This window comes from Littorina saxatilis, linkage group LG16 (genome assembly GCF_037325665.1).
Source record: "Littorina saxatilis isolate snail1 linkage group LG16, US_GU_Lsax_2.0, whole genome shotgun sequence".
Classification (NCBI taxonomy): Eukaryota; Metazoa; Mollusca; class Gastropoda; order Littorinimorpha; family Littorinidae; genus Littorina; species Littorina saxatilis.
In genome coordinates, this window is record NC_090260.1 from 12,288,926 (window position 1) to 12,307,309 (window position 18,384).

Consider the following 18,384-nt stretch of genomic DNA (forward strand, 5'->3'; position numbering starts at 1 on the left):
ACGTTGGGCTTTTCTCGGAAACTATAAAAGTGACCGGGCTCAAATTTTATGTGAACGTGACTCGTTGTGTTGTGAATAGCAATTTCTTCCTGTCCATCTGATGCCTCATATAATATTCAGAACTGCAAAAGTGACTCGATCGAGCGTTTGCTCTTCTTGTTTCGAAATCAATTTAAAAACACTTTCATCTTATTCCTTGTTGGTTCCTGATTCCAAAAACATATAGATATGATATGTTTGGATTAAAAACACGCTCAGAAAGTTAAAACGAAGAGAGGTACAGAAAAGCGTGCTATCCTTCTCAGCGCAACGAATACCCCGCTCTTCTTGTCAATTCCACGGGCACTGCCTTTGCCACGGGCGGTGGAGTGACGATGCTACGAGTATACGGTCTTGCTGCGTTGCGTTGCGTTAAGTTTCATTCTGTGAGTTCGACAGCTACTTGACTAAATATTGTATTTTCGCCTTACGCGACTTGTTAAATTTACCAGTAACATAAACATTCGCTCTGACCAAACTATTTTTGTCCAGCAGTTTTACCGATACACAATCATTAAAAAAACACTACAAAAAGAGTTTTAAGTTAACCGACTTCGCTACCACATAAACAACCTTTTTTTTTATTGTCCCCAACATTCTGGTCAACGAAATCATTATTATAGACAATCATTCTATTTAAGGACAATCATCACAGCTTTCGTTCAACCAGTTAAAAACAACAATTATAGTAAAAGCTACAGCGCGATCAACGTTTTCCCATTTACGAACTCGCGATGAGATTTGTTTCTTCTGGTCACCAAGCCTACCGTTTACAAACGCATGCGCACTAATTGGGATTCCCCCAATTTTCTCGACCTTGACCTCAGAACTCTCGAAGCCACTACTTCGGCGTTCAATTTAGCTCGTGCATACCGAGTAGCTGGCAACTTTGCTTTCGAAGTTCCCACTTCCAATGTCAAGGGCCTCTCGCTTGACATAATTATACGACGATATCGCATCTCAAGGGTCCTTACCCATCCAAAAGAAACCTCCAGCGCATACTACAATTGCAGGACATTCCGTTTTTAAAGGCAGCTCATTGGGAAATGATCTCAGACACAATATAGAAGACGTGAAATGCGTCAATCGAGCAACTGTCGTAACTTGGCTACAATGGAGACAGTCTCCTACCTTGCACCATAGACACGGACTGTGACATTCTTGTTTAATTTAGGTGAAATGCTTAAAACAGAGTGACTCAAAAGCGACAGTTCGATCAGTTACTGACCGAAAAAAACGTGCTCGAGTCATTCGGCGAAGGTGGCGAGCTTTCAAACCAGCACGACTGAATAACTCAGAATGCCTTTTTTCATCATGCCTCTATTCTACACGAGTAACATAGTGCAGTGGTAACGGTTCCGGACTCTCGTTCATTCGCTCCGGGTTCAAGTTCCGCCGGGAGCTATATTTTTTTTTATTAATCTTTTCCTTTTTAAGCCTCCGCAATTGCATTCCGGCTGCAAAAACCTGGTTTTGCCTCTGTGTTAATTTTATTCATTTGCAAAAGAAACTTTCCTATGCTTTGAAAAAATCATATCATGTCTTGACTTTCAACTGTACGCGCGTGTGTACATACACACACACACACACACTCACACATACTCACCGTAGTGACACACATACGGTGAGTATGTGTGTGTGTGTGTGTGTCAGTGTGTGGGTGTGACGTGTCACTTGTGTCATCATAGTTTCAGTGTGTGTCGGAGTGTAGATTGAGAGAGAATGAGAGAAAGTGAGAGAGAGTGAGTGTGTGGTTATTTGTTTGTGACTGTGTGCGTGCGTGTATGGGTGCGTGTGTGTGTGTGTATATGTGTGCGCGCGAGCGCGCGCGTGTGTGTGTGTGTGTGCAGTGTGTGTGTGTGTTTATGTGTGCCGTCAGTGTCACTTGTGTCAGTATGTGCATGAGTGTACGTTTGTCTGTGTGTGCATGTGTCGTAAGAGAGAGAGAGGAGAGAGAGAGAGAGATAGAGAGAGAGAGAGAGAGTCAGAATCAGAATCAGAATGTTTTATTCGCGAAAACACATGTTTATAGCGAAAGGGTGTTGTGGGGTTGGGATGTCGAAGTACAAAGCTTTCTATATACCGAAGCATGCACGATCGCGCAAAGTTCTCGCTACTGGAAGTCCGATAGAGAGTCCACTGCATTTGTCAGAGTCAGGGATACCTTGACTCACACTGCACACCAATACCATGCATCATAACATCATGATTTGATCAGTCCTTCAGTCTTTTGTTTTCTTCCCTGTGGTGACAGATATTGTGTGACGGCCCTTTTCAGCATTAGAGAACCAAGAATGAAAACATCACGGTGTTTGAAACTGTTCATCCTAAGTAAAAGCGGACTACGCGAGACACTATTCTCAGATCTTCTTCCAGTTCTTCTTTGTACAATTCAGCGTACCGATCTTTGCTGATCGGGGGCAATGTCCGAAGACACGACATGGCATGTTTCTGAATCTTGGTCATGTTGTCTGACTGATCGAAGAACCAGCGTTTACGATCTGTGTTGAAATCATACATGAGCACAACATCATCACTTTTGCAGTACAAACTCTGGGTGCCAATATGTTCTTCAAATACAACAGTATCAAAAGATTCATTTCTTCTTCTATCGCGGAGAAGTCTTTGTTTACGGCGGTCTCTCAGTTCACTAGCCAGCAGCTTGATGTGTCTGATGTCAATACCTCTTTCAGACGTTATCTTTTCCATGTGTTCCAGACTCTCGCTGTTGTCGTCTGTCTGATTTACCGCACTATCATGCGAACAGTCTTTGGTCTGCCAATCACTTGCGCCCAAACACATGGTGTCGTCTCTATTGTTTACATGTTCCTCTCCACTGCGCCTAGTGTAAGTGGCAGGCGGTGGGTCTGTCTCACGTGCAGAGCGTGGCGTGTCAACACAGGAATGTGTACTGTCATGTTGTGACGGAGGCATGAACTCAGGGGTGGCTAAAAATAGACCGCATGGCGAAGTATGCCTACTGTCAACAATGTTATCACTTGCCTTATTTTCTTGTTCCTGTCTTTTGTTTGTTTCTGTGGAGCACTGTGTCACAATGTTTTCTGTTCTTGTTTCGTCAGTCCGTGAAGTAGCACGCCTGTCTTCTGCCCTTTTCTTGTCGCGGCGTATCTGTGACGGGGGTTTGCGTCTCCACGCGCCCACTGGTAATGTCGGCTCGCCATCTTGTTGATCTGCGGAGTTGAAGCGAAGCACGACGACAGGTTTGTCGCCTTCGCCCGTCACCTTCCAGGAGATAAGAGCGTGGTCCGCGATAATGGTGGTCAGAATAGACTCCACAGTTTTAGGTAGGCCTAAAACTGACATCTTAGTGGCTGTTGTTGCTGAAAATGTCGAACTTTTGACACAGCAAATGTGTTCGTGTCTTGCCACAGCCAACAGAGAGAGAGAGAGAGAGAGAGAGAGAGAGAGAGCGACACTTCTTTGGCAATTTTGGACCAGACAGCGTCTTTATGTTTAACAGTTAGACTGTTCTGTAAACTTGGTGTTTACTGTGTTTTTTTTTCTAATTAACTGTTCTGAAATTTGGACAGAATAACCGTTCTTTCGTAAAACACTTCTGTCAAGAGTACAGCAATTTCACCATCTGAAAAAGGTGCAGAACGCCCCTCCGTGTCTACTTTCTTTTTGAGCGGCACACGTGCCTTGCCATTTTCGTTGACTGCCATGTTGATAGAAACGTGCGCATGCGTATTAGTAGGGATTCCCCCAATTTCCCCGACCTTGACCTTAATACTCTCGCTGTCACTACTTTGGCGTTCAAGTCAGTTCATGCATTGTGAACAGTTAGAAAGTTGACTTCGGGAGTTCCCACTTCGAAAAGAGGCCTCTACTTCCAGTGTTTCTTACTTCTAGTTCATGCATACGGGCCCTGGAGAGAAGGACCGCTCACCCGTGGACAAGTTTCCAAGGCGTGATAAAACAGACAGTGACAACGGAGAAGAACAGGGGGAGGGAGAGGGATGCCGGTAGAAGGTGAAGGAGAGGTACCTGATGAAAGAGGTGGGGATAACGGGTTGTCAGTGTCAGGACCACCGGGCAACAACAGAGAGCCAGACTAACACCAACTCGATCCCTTGTTCGTTCGCTTGAACACACGCACACCGTGCTTACACTCTCTCTGTCTCTCGTCAGATACACACACACACACCCTCTGTCTCTCCCTGTCACTCGTCAGTTACACACTCTCTCTCGTCAGTTACACACACTCTATCTCTGTCACTCGTCAGATTACAGATACACACACACACACCCTCTCTCTCTGTCACTCGTCAGTTACACACACTCTCTCTCTGTCACTCGTCAGTTACACACAAACACACTCTCTCTCTGTCACTCGTCAGTTACACACACACTGTCTCTGTCACTCGTTAGTTACACACACTCTGTCTCTGTCACTCGTCACAGTTACACACACTCTCTCTGTCTCTGTGTTTTTTGTATTTCAGTTAAGATTTTCAATGCTAAATAATAATAAGGATTAATTGTCGCTGAAGGTTTTGTTGTTGCTGTATTTATTGTTCGGTTGTATGTATATATTAGGCAGCATTGATAGAGGAAAGCTTGGAACAAACCACTGTGTATTTTGCATACGTTTAAATATCATGTTTTCTATTTTTTCCTGTGATTCATGTGTCCCCCCCCCCCCCCCCCCCCCCCATTGAAAGGGGCTGTAGGCCCATATTCAATTAAACTGTGTCAGTGTCTGTCTCCGTCACTCGTCAGTTACACACACACGCACACTCTTCAGAAAAACACACACAGACACAACTTACTTTGTCAGCCCGGGACTCCGCCAAGCATGGCGAGTCGTGGTTTTCGTAGCATCACACAACCATTGTAGCGCTGAAATATGACGGCTTACTAGTGCCCAAACCTGGTGTTACCCATTATTACGTGATAATTACTAATTAAGTAGATGTGCAACGCCAAGGCACTGCATACCCCAGCGAAAGACAAACCTCTCTGTCTCTGTCAAACACACACACACACACGAACACACACACCCCAAGTTACACACGTACACACTCACTCACACGCACTCACTCACACACACTTCATTCACACAAAACACACCCCCATACGCACATATGGACAGACGGACATATACACACCTTTACAAACAAACACACATACACACACACATACACTTACGCACACGCACAAACACACACCCACCCACCCACTGTTTCTCTCTCTTTCTCTCTTATACAAACAGACACACACACACACACACACACACACACATGTACATACGCACACACCCACAGACACACACACACAAACACATACACACATTGACTCACACAAAACACACACTCATACACGGTTGGCCTAGTGGTAAGGCGTCCGCCGCCCCGTGATCGGGAGGTCGGGGGTTCGAACCCCGGCCGGTTTGTTTGTTTGTTTGTTTGTTTGTTGCTTAACGTCCAGCCGACTACGCAGAGCCATATCAGGACGAGGAAGGGGGGGATGAAGGGGGCCACCTGTCAAGCGATTCCTGTTTACAAATGCACTAACCCAATACTTGTGTCCCAGCAGGCTTTAGTAAAACTAAATTAATACCTACTGGAAGATTACCAGTTTCCAGTATGTTAAAATAGGCTTAACCTATCTACTGCTGGACTTACATCAGAACACTAACAGATTAAACTATACATGAATCGCGAGACAAGCGGCAAGAGAAGAGATTTTTGGAAAAAATACAGGTGAATGAGCAAGAAGGCAGAAAAAAGAAAAGAATTCATGAAGAAAAAGAGAGCATGACAGGAAAGAGGAACCAAAAATCTACCTAACAGCAAACTAGAAAGCTCCTGCGGTTCCAAAAACAGGAGGGGCTTTTAATTTCATAACCGCAGTGCCCCACTGCGGGACCCAGGCCGGGTCATACCTAAGACTTTAAAATTGGCAATCTAGTGGCTGCTCCGCCTGGCGTCTGGCATTATGGGGTTAGTGCTAGGACTGGTTGGTCCGGTGTCAGAATAATGTGACTGGGTGAGACATGAAGCCTGTGCTGCGACTTCTGTCTTGTGTGTGGCGCACGTTCTATGTCAAAGCAGCACCGCCCTGATATGGCCCTTCGTGGTCGGCTGGGCGTTAAGCAAACAAACAAACAAATACGCACATAGACAGTCAGACACACACGCCTTTACAAACACATTTACACACTCATACACACACAAACATACACACAAACTCATGCACACACACACACACACACTCTCTCTCTCTCTCTCACATACACGTACACACACCCCAAGTCACACACACATACACACACTCACTCACACGCACTCACTCACTCTCTAACAAAAAACTTCATACACACAAAACACACACCCATACGCACGTGACGGTTTTTCAATTTTGAGGCAAAAACGTGTCTTTGAACTTCAAAAAAATTCAGAGCTTCACACAGTGCTCCGATTGTACTGAAATTCGGGTTAATGTCTTCTTCAAAATGTCCTTCGCAAACTGGTCAAGAGTTTTGCGTTATTTGTGTGTTTACCTTATACCTTTTAAGGTCAAATAGTAAGCGAGGGTGTCAAAAAATGGGTGTCTTTTGGTTAGAAGGCAAAATTTCAAATGTCTGTAGATCGTCAGAAAAAAATCGTACATGAATGAAAAAATATTCAAAAAATTGTTTTTTAGAACACTAACCGATCTGTGAGCAGCTTTTTTAATGTCCTTTTATACTTTATTTATGAAACGAAAATAAAAGAGCAAAAAATGCTGTCTTCACTTTTTATGTCCGTCGTGTCACGTTTACTGAACGCGACTGAAAAACAATGACGGGTCCCTTTTTTCGTAATTTTAAATGTAACCAAGATCGCGTCCCTTTTGTCGCCTCCTTTCAGGAAAAACCTATCGCCGCGTGGCCTTTACGTCTTATTTTATTGGTGTCCTGAAGTTGTCAAAGTGAGTATTAAAATTATTTTATGTCCATCGTGTCACGGGGTGTGTGATAGTGATTAAAACTTGAAATGTGCTCAAATCACATTCAATACATGGGACTTTGGGACACTTAACTATCTAGATTTGAAATTGCAATCAAATTTGGAACAGGGAGCATTCATAATTTTTGTTGTTGAAATTTGTCCATCGTGTCACGGTCCATCGTGTCACGATCTCAGTCGTGACACGATGGACACAATTGTGACACAACGGACATATTCGTGTGTCTTGTTCGATGTAATTCAGTTATTTATGTTAAGGCGATGAAATGGACTAGCTATACTGTATACACCTGACAATGTAAGCATGTAGATCTAGTGATACATACACTCTTCAAAAAAAGTTAAGGATCGGTTGAAAAAACGGATCTAATTATAAAAAATTGCCAAAAAATTAAACATCGACATAATAATCAAAAGTTTAATGTGTTTGAATTAACAAATGAACAATGAGTCTTGACCTAGAATTTTGTTTGGCAGGCAGAGTTATTTCCCTTTGTGTGACTTCTCAAAAGTTTCTGCATTTTGGTAGAAAAAGGGTGGTTTTTTATAGCCCCATGAAGTTTGCGGAACGCATGCCAGGGCAAAAGGTTTGTGATGCACGTGCTACAACAGGGTCCTGGCTATTAACATCGCTCACCACCTTGTATTTAAAGGTTGACACGCTGACACAATTATGCACAGTAGCAACATGCCCCCACGAAGAAAACTGAGCAATTTGGATAGAGTAAGGGCAATAGGATGCCTACAAGACAGTGTTGCTGCCAGGCAAGTGGCCCCAAGGCTTGCAGTGGCTCCCTCTGTCATCATTAGACTAAAACAGAGATTCCACGCAGCTGCAGGAAGAGTGCAGGAGCGACAACGTTCTCGTCGGCCCAGAGTCACCACACAAAGAGAGGATCGCTTCATTCAGAGGCAGGCCATGCAACGATGGCTACGGCAAACAACATTAGGCAACGCCTACAAGCTACCACGGCAACACTGTTGTTAGTGGTCAGACGATCCGAAACCGCTTACACAACTTTGGCTTGCGTGCAAGGCGTCCAGTCCGAGGAACAACCCTGACTGCTAATCACCGAGCAGCTCGCCGAGCCTGGTGCACTCAACATGTGAGGTGGCAACGTCAGCAGTGGGCTCAGGTGTTGTTTACAGATGAGTCCCGCTTTTGCTTGGAACCTGCTGATGGTCGCATCCGAGTGTGAAGGCGTCGCGGAGAGCCCTTCGCAGAAGGCGCTGTTCTGGAACGACAGCGTTTTGGCGGAGGCTCTGTGATGGTCTGGGGAGGGATCAGCACACGTCAAAGGACACCTCTGTACCATGTAGTGGGCAACTTGACCGTTGTCCGCTACCAGAATGAGATCCTGCAACCCCTGGTCATTCCAGCCCTCCAAGCGATCGGCCCTCGTGCGATTCTTCAGGATGACAACGCACCTCCTCATCGCTCTGCAGCTGTAAACACCTTCATCCAGCAGGCCAGGGTCAACAGGATGATGTGGCCAGCCAACAGCTCGGACCTGAACCCCATAGAGCACATGTGGGGCGAGCTTTGTTTTCGGGTACAGCAACATCACCCTCCTCCTACCAATCTGGGTCAACTCCTGCAATGGCTCCAGCAGGAGTGGAATGGAGTTCCCAGAGCATACATATGCAACCTGATCCACTCCATGCGCCAACGATGTGTTGAATGCCTGGCACACAACGGAGGGCACACGCGTTATTGACACTGATTCACATTGTTGTGAATTCCATTTTCGAGGGTTGTCACGTTTGACACACTCTAGCTAAATTGTCGCTGCCGCGTTCGATCTTTCCTTTGTTTGTCATTACGCCTTGGTTGTTCAATTATATAATATTTTAAAGAAAGAAAGAATTCGGTCGTGTCTGTTATGTGTGGCGTGCTTGTAAAAAAGTTATCCCTAACTTTTTTTGAAGAGTGTAGAAGAAATTCGACCGGAAGATTATCTTGGGCGTTGGGTGTTTGTCGCTTACGACAAGATGGCATATCCCGGTCTAGTGGTAGACGTTGACAATGGAGAATACCTGGTGGACTGCTTGCACCAACTTGGAAAGGACAATTGTTTCTTTTCACCAAGAATGAAGAACACACTATGGTACCCCCATGAAGATATTCTGGCTGTCATCTCTGAGCCAGTTAAAAAAAGATGGCTTCTCTGATCATTACACTGTAGATCTATTTGTCAAGTAATCTTCGACGAAGCCCGGACTTCGGTATTGCATTTCAGCTGGGTGGCTTAAAAATTACTTAATGACTTTGGTCATTAAAAAACTGAAAATTGTAAAAAAAAAATTTTTATAAAACGATCCAAATTTACGTTCATCTTATTCTCCATCATTTTCTGATTCCAAAAACATATAAATATGTTATATTTGGATTAAAAACAAGCTCTGAAAATTAAATATATAAAAATTATTATCAAAATTAAATTGTCGAAATCAATTTAAAAACACTTTCATCTTATTCCTTGTCGGTTCCTGATTCCAAAACCATATAGATATGATATGTTTTCTGGAGTCCTGCTGTGGTCTCACAGCTTGACTTCGGGCACCGCCAGCAGTTCCCCGCTGTGCTTACCTATAAGTATGCCTGCGACCTGAAGGTAAAGGGATGAGCTTTTATTTTCTTGCCAGTGTTATTGTTCAAGTTCTTCTTTACTGTGTTTGGTGGGATGGGGTGGGGTGGGTTTGTTTTTTATTATGCTTTGTGCCGTTCTTGTACTTTGTTTATATTTTTTCAGGTGGTGAAACTGCTCCGGCTGAGGACGCAAGGGAACGGCCCCTACCAACTGCGCCGGAAGCTCTTCGAGCAACACACTACGGCCTGGAACCGACAGGCTGCTCTCTTCCTGGCCGACATGAGAGGCTTCGCCGCAACCCAGGATCTTCCGGAGAGGCCACCGTGTCCACAGTTCCGCTGGCTGCAGACAGTCTATCTGCGAGACGTGCGCCAGCGGCTGCCGGAAGTCAAGGCTGCCTGGACGTCCACCTTTGGGTCGATCTTGAAGATGGACTCCACGAAGAAGGCAATTAGATAGATTTTCTTTTTCATTCTTTCGCTTGTTTTCGATATCCATTTTAACATTTGATTTTGACTTGCATGCTGACTTGTCCGCCTGGGTGTCTGCTTGTAAACTAAACTCATAATTATTTTTTTTTTTAAACAGACTGCCCGCAAGCTCGCTGGCAGAGAGGCGTGTTGGCTGACCAACATTGGCAACGAACACGGCCAGATCCTCAGCAGCGTGCTCACGGAGGCTGAAGGGGAAGCGCTAGAAGGGATGGTGCAGGGGCTGATTGACCGCTACGGCAATGCACACGTCAATCCGCCGCAGGTGCTGTATGTCGATCGTGACTGTTGCTCTCAGGGTGGCATGATGGGAAAGTTCCGTGCTAGTTGGCCCGATCTGCAAGTCCGACTTGACATCTGGCATTTCTTGCGGCGGATTGCGTCTGCAGTCAACACTGAGGCACATCCCCTCTACGCCCCCTTCATGCAGGACCTGTCACGGGCGATCTACATGTTCGACCGGGGTGACGTCGAGGCTTTGCGCAGTGCCAAACAGAGCGAGGCCGAGGAGAAGCAGGTAAAACAAAAACATTCTGTAAAGATTTTTAGAAATACAGCTTTTCTGAGGACATCTTTGTGTTTTATTTATTTTTTTATTTTTTCGGCTGTTGATTTGTTTTAATTTTGCTGTACATTTATTTTTCAGATTCCAGTGGACCAGGTCATCACCAGGAGGGAGCTGAAGCTGCACTGCCGGACCCGGACCAGGGGTGAGGAGACGACTGACCAGCTCATCACAGAGGTGCTGCAGGAGTACACCATGCCTACAGCTACAGACTTATATGGCGCGCCCCTTTTGGACGACTCCCGCATCTGGGGTGTCTGGGTCCTAGACCAACGCCGCCATATAGGCTGCATTCAAGATCCGCCTGGAGTGCAGCTCTTCACCGTGACTGGCCAGTCGTCGAAGGGTGGGGTGCAACTCCAGAAGTACCGTTGTGCCCGGGGGTCCGTAAGTGTGGAGTCATTCCACTGTCATTTGAAAAACTTCATCCCAGGTATGGTCTCTCTTTTTTTTTATTTATTGGAGGGCTGTTGGTACAAAACGGTAATCCTTTAATTATCACTTAATTTAATCATCATTTAAAATCAGTTAATTATCAGTAAATGTTTGTGTGTTATATTTTTGCAATTTCTTTCTTTATTTGGTGTTTAACGTCGTTTTCAACCACGAAGGTTATATCGCGACGATTTTTGCAATGAAGTTAACCATTTTTATAACAGTGTTTCTGTCTGTTGCAGGCAACAAGGCCAGACCAGACCTGTTCCATGCGTACCTCCTGGAAGGCATCCACCGCTGGAACGAGGACAGGGAATGCCAGGCTACAGCTAACCAGGTTGGGTCAACCTACAGCAGCTTCCAGGTCCACGGTCACAACACCCTGTCGCAAGCTGTGTACGGACGCCCGCTCTACCCCCAGTTCACCCTTCCACGTGTTTACACAGGTTAGATTATTTTTCTTTTTTAACGGGCGCTCGATTGTCTCACAAAGATGAAATGTGCTGATTTCATATTACATTGTAGCTATGCTCGTTAAATATACCCCTATATTTTTTTCCATTGCAGGTGAGCTGTTTGGGGTGGAGTACCTGTACCAGCAGAACAGCGACAACCTGGACATGGAGCTGCCGCAGGATGTGGACCGCCCCACACCAGAGGAGCAGAACGAGGAGGAGGAGGAGGATCAGGACGAGGCTTACGGGAGCAACTTGGAGGAGGAGGATGCCCTGACCGTTCCGGACGCTCACAGCGTGCTGTCCGACGTCGCAGAGGGCTTCCGTGGGCGGCACCGGGTTCGAGCCTTGGAGGTCATGCAGCGAAACAGGCCTTCACGCCGGCGTGAGTTATTTGTTTATTCCATCGTATGATCAGTATAGTTTCTATTTACAATCATAAGTACTTTAGGACATTTTTTGGGGGTGGTTGTTGTGTTTTTTAATTTTTGGATTATTATTTATTCACTTTCTGTTACTGATGGGTTTTTGTTTTTGTTTTGTTTTTTCAGTTGCTGAGTCTCAACGCTTGCCCATCCCCGAGCCACCTGCACGCCGACCACTCCAGGTTCCCATTTCCCCGCCACTACCTCCCCAACGCCTTCCCCCCTTGACTCCTCTGGTGCCCGTCTCCCTGTCCCCACCACCACCACCACCCTCACCTTTTCCCATGGCCTCGTCCATGGATGACAACCCACCGACACCGACTCTTCACCACCCTGATGATGACCCTGAGCACCCTTATCCCATGGGCAACACCCTGCCAACAGACGCCCCTTTGGTCATGCCTGACGCTGAGCAGCCTGGCATTGAACCGGATATGGTAATTATCCCCCTTTATGTGCTTATTGGTGGCAGTTACTATTGTTGCTATGGTGTAACAATAATAATATTCTGCCTCATGTTACTGTAAATAACCAATCTGCATTGCATGTTGTATAATAAGTGCATTGTGAATGCTGTTATTATTATTATTTTTATGTTTTGTTCCAGAGTGTCGCTGGCCCTGATGGGATCACTGGCTACGGGGCGGTCAAAGCTTTGGCCGCCCTTTTGGTGTCGTTTCGTCACTCAGAAGCCCCTGTCCGTAGCCGATGTGGAGAAGGTGCTTATGCACATCGAAGTCCTTGCACCTCCCGACAAGACGTGCAAGCCCCTCCCACGACGCTACAAGGCCTCTTTGGACAAGGGCTTCTTCAGGCGCTCCAAAGGCCAGAATGCGACATTGGGCACTGTTGAAAGTACTGCTCGGTAAGTTTTTTCGTGCGTTTTTGATATTTCAAACTTTAAATGTTGAATTTGAAAAAAGGAAAGCATTATTGATACACATTTTTATCAAAACAATATGTTTATATGAATTTGGGACTTTTTTGTTTATTTCCAGTGCTTTCCTCGGACCCAGCAGCCAGACATGAACCGGGTGATGGAGGCGATTGTTAAGCTCCTGGAGGTCTACCGTGGACCGGACAGGTCAGCAAAGAAGGACCGGTACGCCCTAGTTCTGGCTGCATATTCCAAAATATGCAGCTTGTTCTACGCATCACCGGCCCTTGTTGCCACAACAATCCAGCTTGCTGGGATCAACAGGCACACTTTGTTGACTTGGTACGTACAAGAATTTTTCTTTATTTCTTTCTTTGATTTGTGTGTGTTTTGCTTTTGTATTTTACTCTCGTTTGTTTTTTTGTTTTTTTTCTTTCATTTATTTTTTGTTTGTTTCTGTGTTTCATGGAGAAGAAGAAGACCAAGACCAGAGAGCTGCAGGTAGTACAACAGGCCTCGACCATCCAGCGTCCATCCTTGACAGCAGACGAGCCTGCCCTTCCAGCCCGAGAGACGCCGGTGACCTTGGACGTCGGGACAGCAGTACACTCCCCACATGAATACCTTTTCACTCCTGAATGCGTTAACATGTGTCGCTTCAAATTACCAGACTGTGTGAACCTAGCATCACACTCCCCACATGAATACTTTTTCACTCCTGAATGCGTTATCTTGTGTTGCTTCAAAGTACCAGATTGTGTGAACCTAGCATCACAGTCTGTGCATGAATACTTTTTCACTCCAGTGTTTCTTCAAACTGCTATCCCGTGTGAAGCTAGCATCACACTCCCTACATAAATACCTTTTCACTCCTGTCGCTTCAAAGAACCAGAATGCGTTAACATGTGTCGCTTTAAAGTACAACAGTCTGTGAACCTAGCATCACACTCCCCACATGAATACCTTTTCACTCCTGAATGCATTAACATTTGTCGCTTCAAAGAACCAGAACGTGTGAACCTAGCATTACACTACCCATATGAATACCTTTTAACTCCTGAATGCGTTAACATGTGTCGCTTCAAAGAACCAGACTGTGTGAACCTAGCATCACACTCCCCACATAGATACCTTTTCACTCCTGAATGCGTTAACATGTGTCGCTTCAATTACCAGACTGACTGTGTGAACCTAGCATCACACTCCCCACATGGATACCTTTTCACTCCTGAATGCGTTAACATGTGTCGCTTCAAATTACCAGACTGTGTAACCCTAGCATCACACTTCCCACATGAATACCTTTTCTTGTGTTGCTTCAAAGAACCAGATTGTGTGAACCTAGCATCACAGTCTGCATGAATACCTTTTCACTCCACTGTGAATTAACAGGTGTTTCTTTAAACTGCTATCCCGTGTGAACCTATCACACTCCCTACATAAATACCTTTTCACTCCTGAATGCGTTAACATGTGTCGCTTCAAATGACCAGACTGTGTGAACCTAGCATCACATTCCCCACATGAATACCTTTTCACTCCTGAATGCATTAACATGTGTCGCTTCAAATGACAAAACGGGCAAAAGTGCTTCCGTTTCCGGGCAAACTGCAACCGGTTCACTATAGCAGTTCGGAAAACGCGTTCCGCAAGTTCTAGTTTTGATTAATAAGAAAAATAATTTTAAAATTGGTTTTTGTTAGTTACAAAATTGCGGATTGACGGAATTTCCGTCAGACTTATTTTCAAATTGACGGATTTCAGTCAATTGACGGGCTACTTTCACCCATGCGTATGTACATATCAGGAGATTTATCTATGCTCCCACTGAATTACAATTTACAACGTACGTGTTGTCCTTGTTCAGGGACAGGGATCGAATACGACGTCAGGAGAGGGAGGTGTTGGAGCAGGGACTGCGATACCATGACCGCTTCACAGCCACTTCCTCGCCCAAACCCGCAGCCCGAGTCACTGGAGATGGGCAACGACAAGTTCGTTCTCCCAGAGAACACTGCGGGCAAGGCGAAGAAGATGAAGCGGAAGAAGGCACCGCACTTCCAGTTCCTGCCCCTACACCAGGGGTGTCTACAACTGCTGTTGCGGATCCTTCCCGTCCGCATTCCTACGCTTTTCTGCTGCCGTCAACACCCGCTGCTTCTGCCCCTTCCTCTTGGACCACACCTCACTCATCTCATCCCCACTGGAGGGCTCGCCCAGTGCCTGCCACCACAGACTTTCTTTCTTTATTTGGTGTTTAACGTCGTTTTCAACCGTTCAAGGTTATATCGCGACGAGGAAAGGGGGGATGGGATAGAGCCACTTGTTAATTAATTGTTTCTTGTTCACAAAAGCACTAATCAAAAAATTGCTCCAGGGGCTTGCAACGTAGTACAGTATCGACCGGATGTATAAAACACCGGATGTATGAATTGAAAGTCTGGATGTATGAAAGGGGTAGGCAGGGTCCCGGCAGAAGCTACTCTTTGTTATTACTTAGAATTTTCCGGTTATATGAAAATCGGATGTATAAAAGTCTGGTTGTATGAAAGCAAATCTCTGGTCCCGAGCAGCACAAATGCGTTGTTGCAAGACCGGTTGTAAGAAAACAAAAGTAGACCCAAGTCACCAAAGTGTGGTAAGAGTAATTTCCCTTCACCACTTTTCCCGATAAATGGGGTAGACAGATCCGAGGTGAACATTTACCTCCGAAATCTCTGTGGCCATTTTGAGCGGGTGGTGTCCACAAAGGTAGTCTAAATGAGGATGCCCTGAAAACTTTCCCACCAACTGATTTTTATCCAGATTCTATAGCTGTCAACGAGTTGTTCTGTTTAATTTGTTTCTCCATTCAATCATTTTTTTTAACCTGTTACAAATTCGTCACGAAGACCCATAAAAGCCCAGAAGGCATTTTTGTTACATTTATAACCAGAGACATTGGTCATGGATGTGAATCAGTTGTTATCCTTTTATGTTTTTTTTTTATGTTGTTGTATTTTATGTTGTTGTATTTTATTTTGTTGTATTTTATGTTGTTTTCATGTTCTTGTTGTTGTTTTTATGTTCTTGTTGTTGTTGATTTTATCCATTAAACTGATTTTAATATGTTTAATTCCATTAATAATCTGTTTTGTCTATTCAGTCATTTTAACCTGTTATAAATTTGTCATGACTGAAGAGCCATAATAGCCCAGGAAGGCATTTTTTTGTACAATTAGAACCAGAGGCATTGGTCGTGGGTGTGACTCAGTTTTTCTTTTATGTTGTTGTTTTAATCCATTAAACTGGTTTTAAGTTTAACTCACTTTTTTGTATTCAGTGCGCGCGCGTGTGTGTGTGTTATAAATGTGTGCGTTTTGGAGAGAGAGAGAGAGAGAGAGAGTTAGTTAGCTGTTGCTTTTCGGGTCCAGCGGACCATAATAGGCCAAATCAGGACCCCAGAAAGAGAGAGGGAGGGAGAGAACTCAGAAAATGTTATTTGCTACGCCAACGGTCATTACAAAGCTTCCACGACCAAAAACATTGTCAAAAGCGCAAAAGGGTTGTGGAGGGAACACACACAATACAGTTGAGCCACACACAAACACAAACACACGTGCGCGCACGCACGCGCACACACACACAGAGGGACGGGGGGGGGGGGGGGGGGGGGGCAGAGAGTGCACGGCCTTATGCAAAGCAGAACAGTTCCTTACACAAACAGTTCTATCGGTTGTCCTGACTGTGTCAGTGTATGTAAGTACATGTACTTTTCCACTTGTTATTCACAACCCTTTTCTTCTAACAAGGATATGTATCAAACCATTTAAACATAAAAAAACAAATAAATACAAAAATGATATGAAAAAAACCCTACTTTTATCAAGTAACGCGTGGCCGGATGTATGAAAGTCAATCCACAATATTTTCATACATCTGGTTAACCGGATTTAGTAAAGACCGGATGTATGAAGACAAAAAGTGGGTCCCGACGACTTTCTTACATCCGGTCTCGACTGTACAATATATGACCTTACTGGGAGAATGCAAGTTTCCAGTACAGTACAAAGGACTTAACATTTCTTACATACTGTTTGACTTTCTTTCTTTATTTGGTGTTTAACGTCGTTTTCAACCACGAAGGTTATATCGCGACGGAGAAAGGGGGGGGGGGGGGGGGGAGATGGGATAGAGCCACTTGTTAATTGTCAGTCTTGTTCACAAAAGCACTAATCAAAAAATTGCTCCACATAATAATGTTCAGTATGCGTGCGTGTGCTGGAGAGACAGTGACAAAAGGTCAGGTGTCATGTCTACTGTCCCGAATGACACACGATTGCTGACATTTCACCATTGCCAAAAGAATAAACAAATAAGAAATAGGTAGAAAATGAATGTGAAAACTGACTTTGATTGTTGATCAGTATTTTCTATACCACTAACAAATAATCTACTTACACATAGCTGTTTGGCAAATGTATGTTGCATGGGACACACTGACATGAAAGTGGAAGATGTTTTTCCCTCTAGAGAAACTGCATATCAAGTTACACTTTTTGTGCTCTTCCATTCCAGTTGGCAATCAATTGTTAACGCATGTTATTAGAAAAAATAGAACGAAAACAGATTAGATAGAATGAAAAATGTACTGGTGATGTCATTTGGGTCATACTGACATGAAAACGGCACCTTTTGTCATTGTCTCACGAGTGACTTCATTGGTACCATGCACTTGACGCCATTTTGTAAGTGACGTAATTTACGACGCACGGTACTAGCTTGTGGAACAGCTTAGCACTGATGCTTCAAGCAGACGTGACTTGACTGCAGACGACCAGTCGCTAATTTGTTAATATCGATGTGCGGGAGTTATTTGATGAAATGACAAGTTTGGTTAGCGGAACAGAGAGTAGTTTAAATCAAGAAAGAACCGGATTATTTGCCGGATGTTGGTGATTCAGGGTCAGAGTTCAAGGTAGCGCATGGTTATGCGAAATAGTCCAAATATTGAGGCATACCTGTCAAGTCCTACGCATTCTGCGTAATTCTTACGGATTTTCGGTGTTTTTTGGGTCCTACGTCGTTTTTTTTTTTTTTTTTTTTTTTTTTTGCTGGCATGGACTGCCGTTCATTCATTTCTGAGGAGGAGCTTGCACCAGCCACACAACAGAAGTTCTGGCATGATGTGCGCCAGTTCTACATGGCCTGTGTGAGGAAAATGTTGAATAAATTTCCATTTGGCAGTGAAACCCTGCAACACCTTCAAGTGCTGGATCACAGTCTGGGAGCTGACACACTGACTGCCTTCTTACAGGTCAAAATTAACTCTGATGCATGCTGCCATGATTTTAAGGTGACTGGCAGCATGATTGACAAAGCAAAGATTTGCACAGATGAATACAACAAAGAACACAAGTGACAAGTGACAAAAAAAAATGAACGAACAAGAGTGCAGTGTAAATGTATTACATGTAGTGGTAAATAAAGAGCAGTTTGTGTAGAAAGGAATTTATGTGTTTTACTTTTAGTTTGCGAAAAACAATCTCATTG

General features: G+C 44.6%; 3 protein-coding genes across 3 annotated transcripts in view; all 3 read left to right on the plus strand.

The window, feature by feature from the left end:
• Positions 1–10,063, plus strand: part of LOC138951309 (uncharacterized) — an 18,114-nt gene extending 8,051 nt beyond the window's left edge. Inside the window, exon 3 of the mRNA XM_070322936.1 lies at positions 9,767–10,063. Coding sequence (XP_070179037.1) covers positions 9,767–10,063 — 297 coding nt within the window. The remainder of the gene's footprint in view (positions 1–9,766) is intronic.
• Positions 10,064–10,153: 90 nt separating this feature from the next.
• LOC138950417 (uncharacterized) overlaps positions 10,154–18,384 on the plus strand; it is an 80,265-nt gene continuing 72,034 nt past the window's right edge. The window contains exons 1-2 of the mRNA XM_070322157.1: positions 10,154–10,612; positions 10,742–11,271. Coding sequence (XP_070178258.1) covers positions 10,307–10,612; positions 10,742–11,155 — 720 coding nt within the window. The 5' untranslated portion in view covers positions 10,154–10,306 and the 3' untranslated portion in view covers positions 11,156–11,271. The remainder of the gene's footprint in view (positions 10,613–10,741; positions 11,272–18,384) is intronic.
• LOC138951310 (uncharacterized) lies at positions 11,279–13,004 on the plus strand. The gene is made up of 5 exons (XM_070322937.1): positions 11,279–11,541; positions 11,663–11,935; positions 12,102–12,412; positions 12,665–12,840; positions 12,974–13,004. Exons 1-5 carry the CDS (start codon positions 11,295–11,297, stop codon positions 13,002–13,004), a joined length of 1,038 nt encoding a protein of 345 aa, XP_070179038.1. The 5' UTR covers positions 11,279–11,294.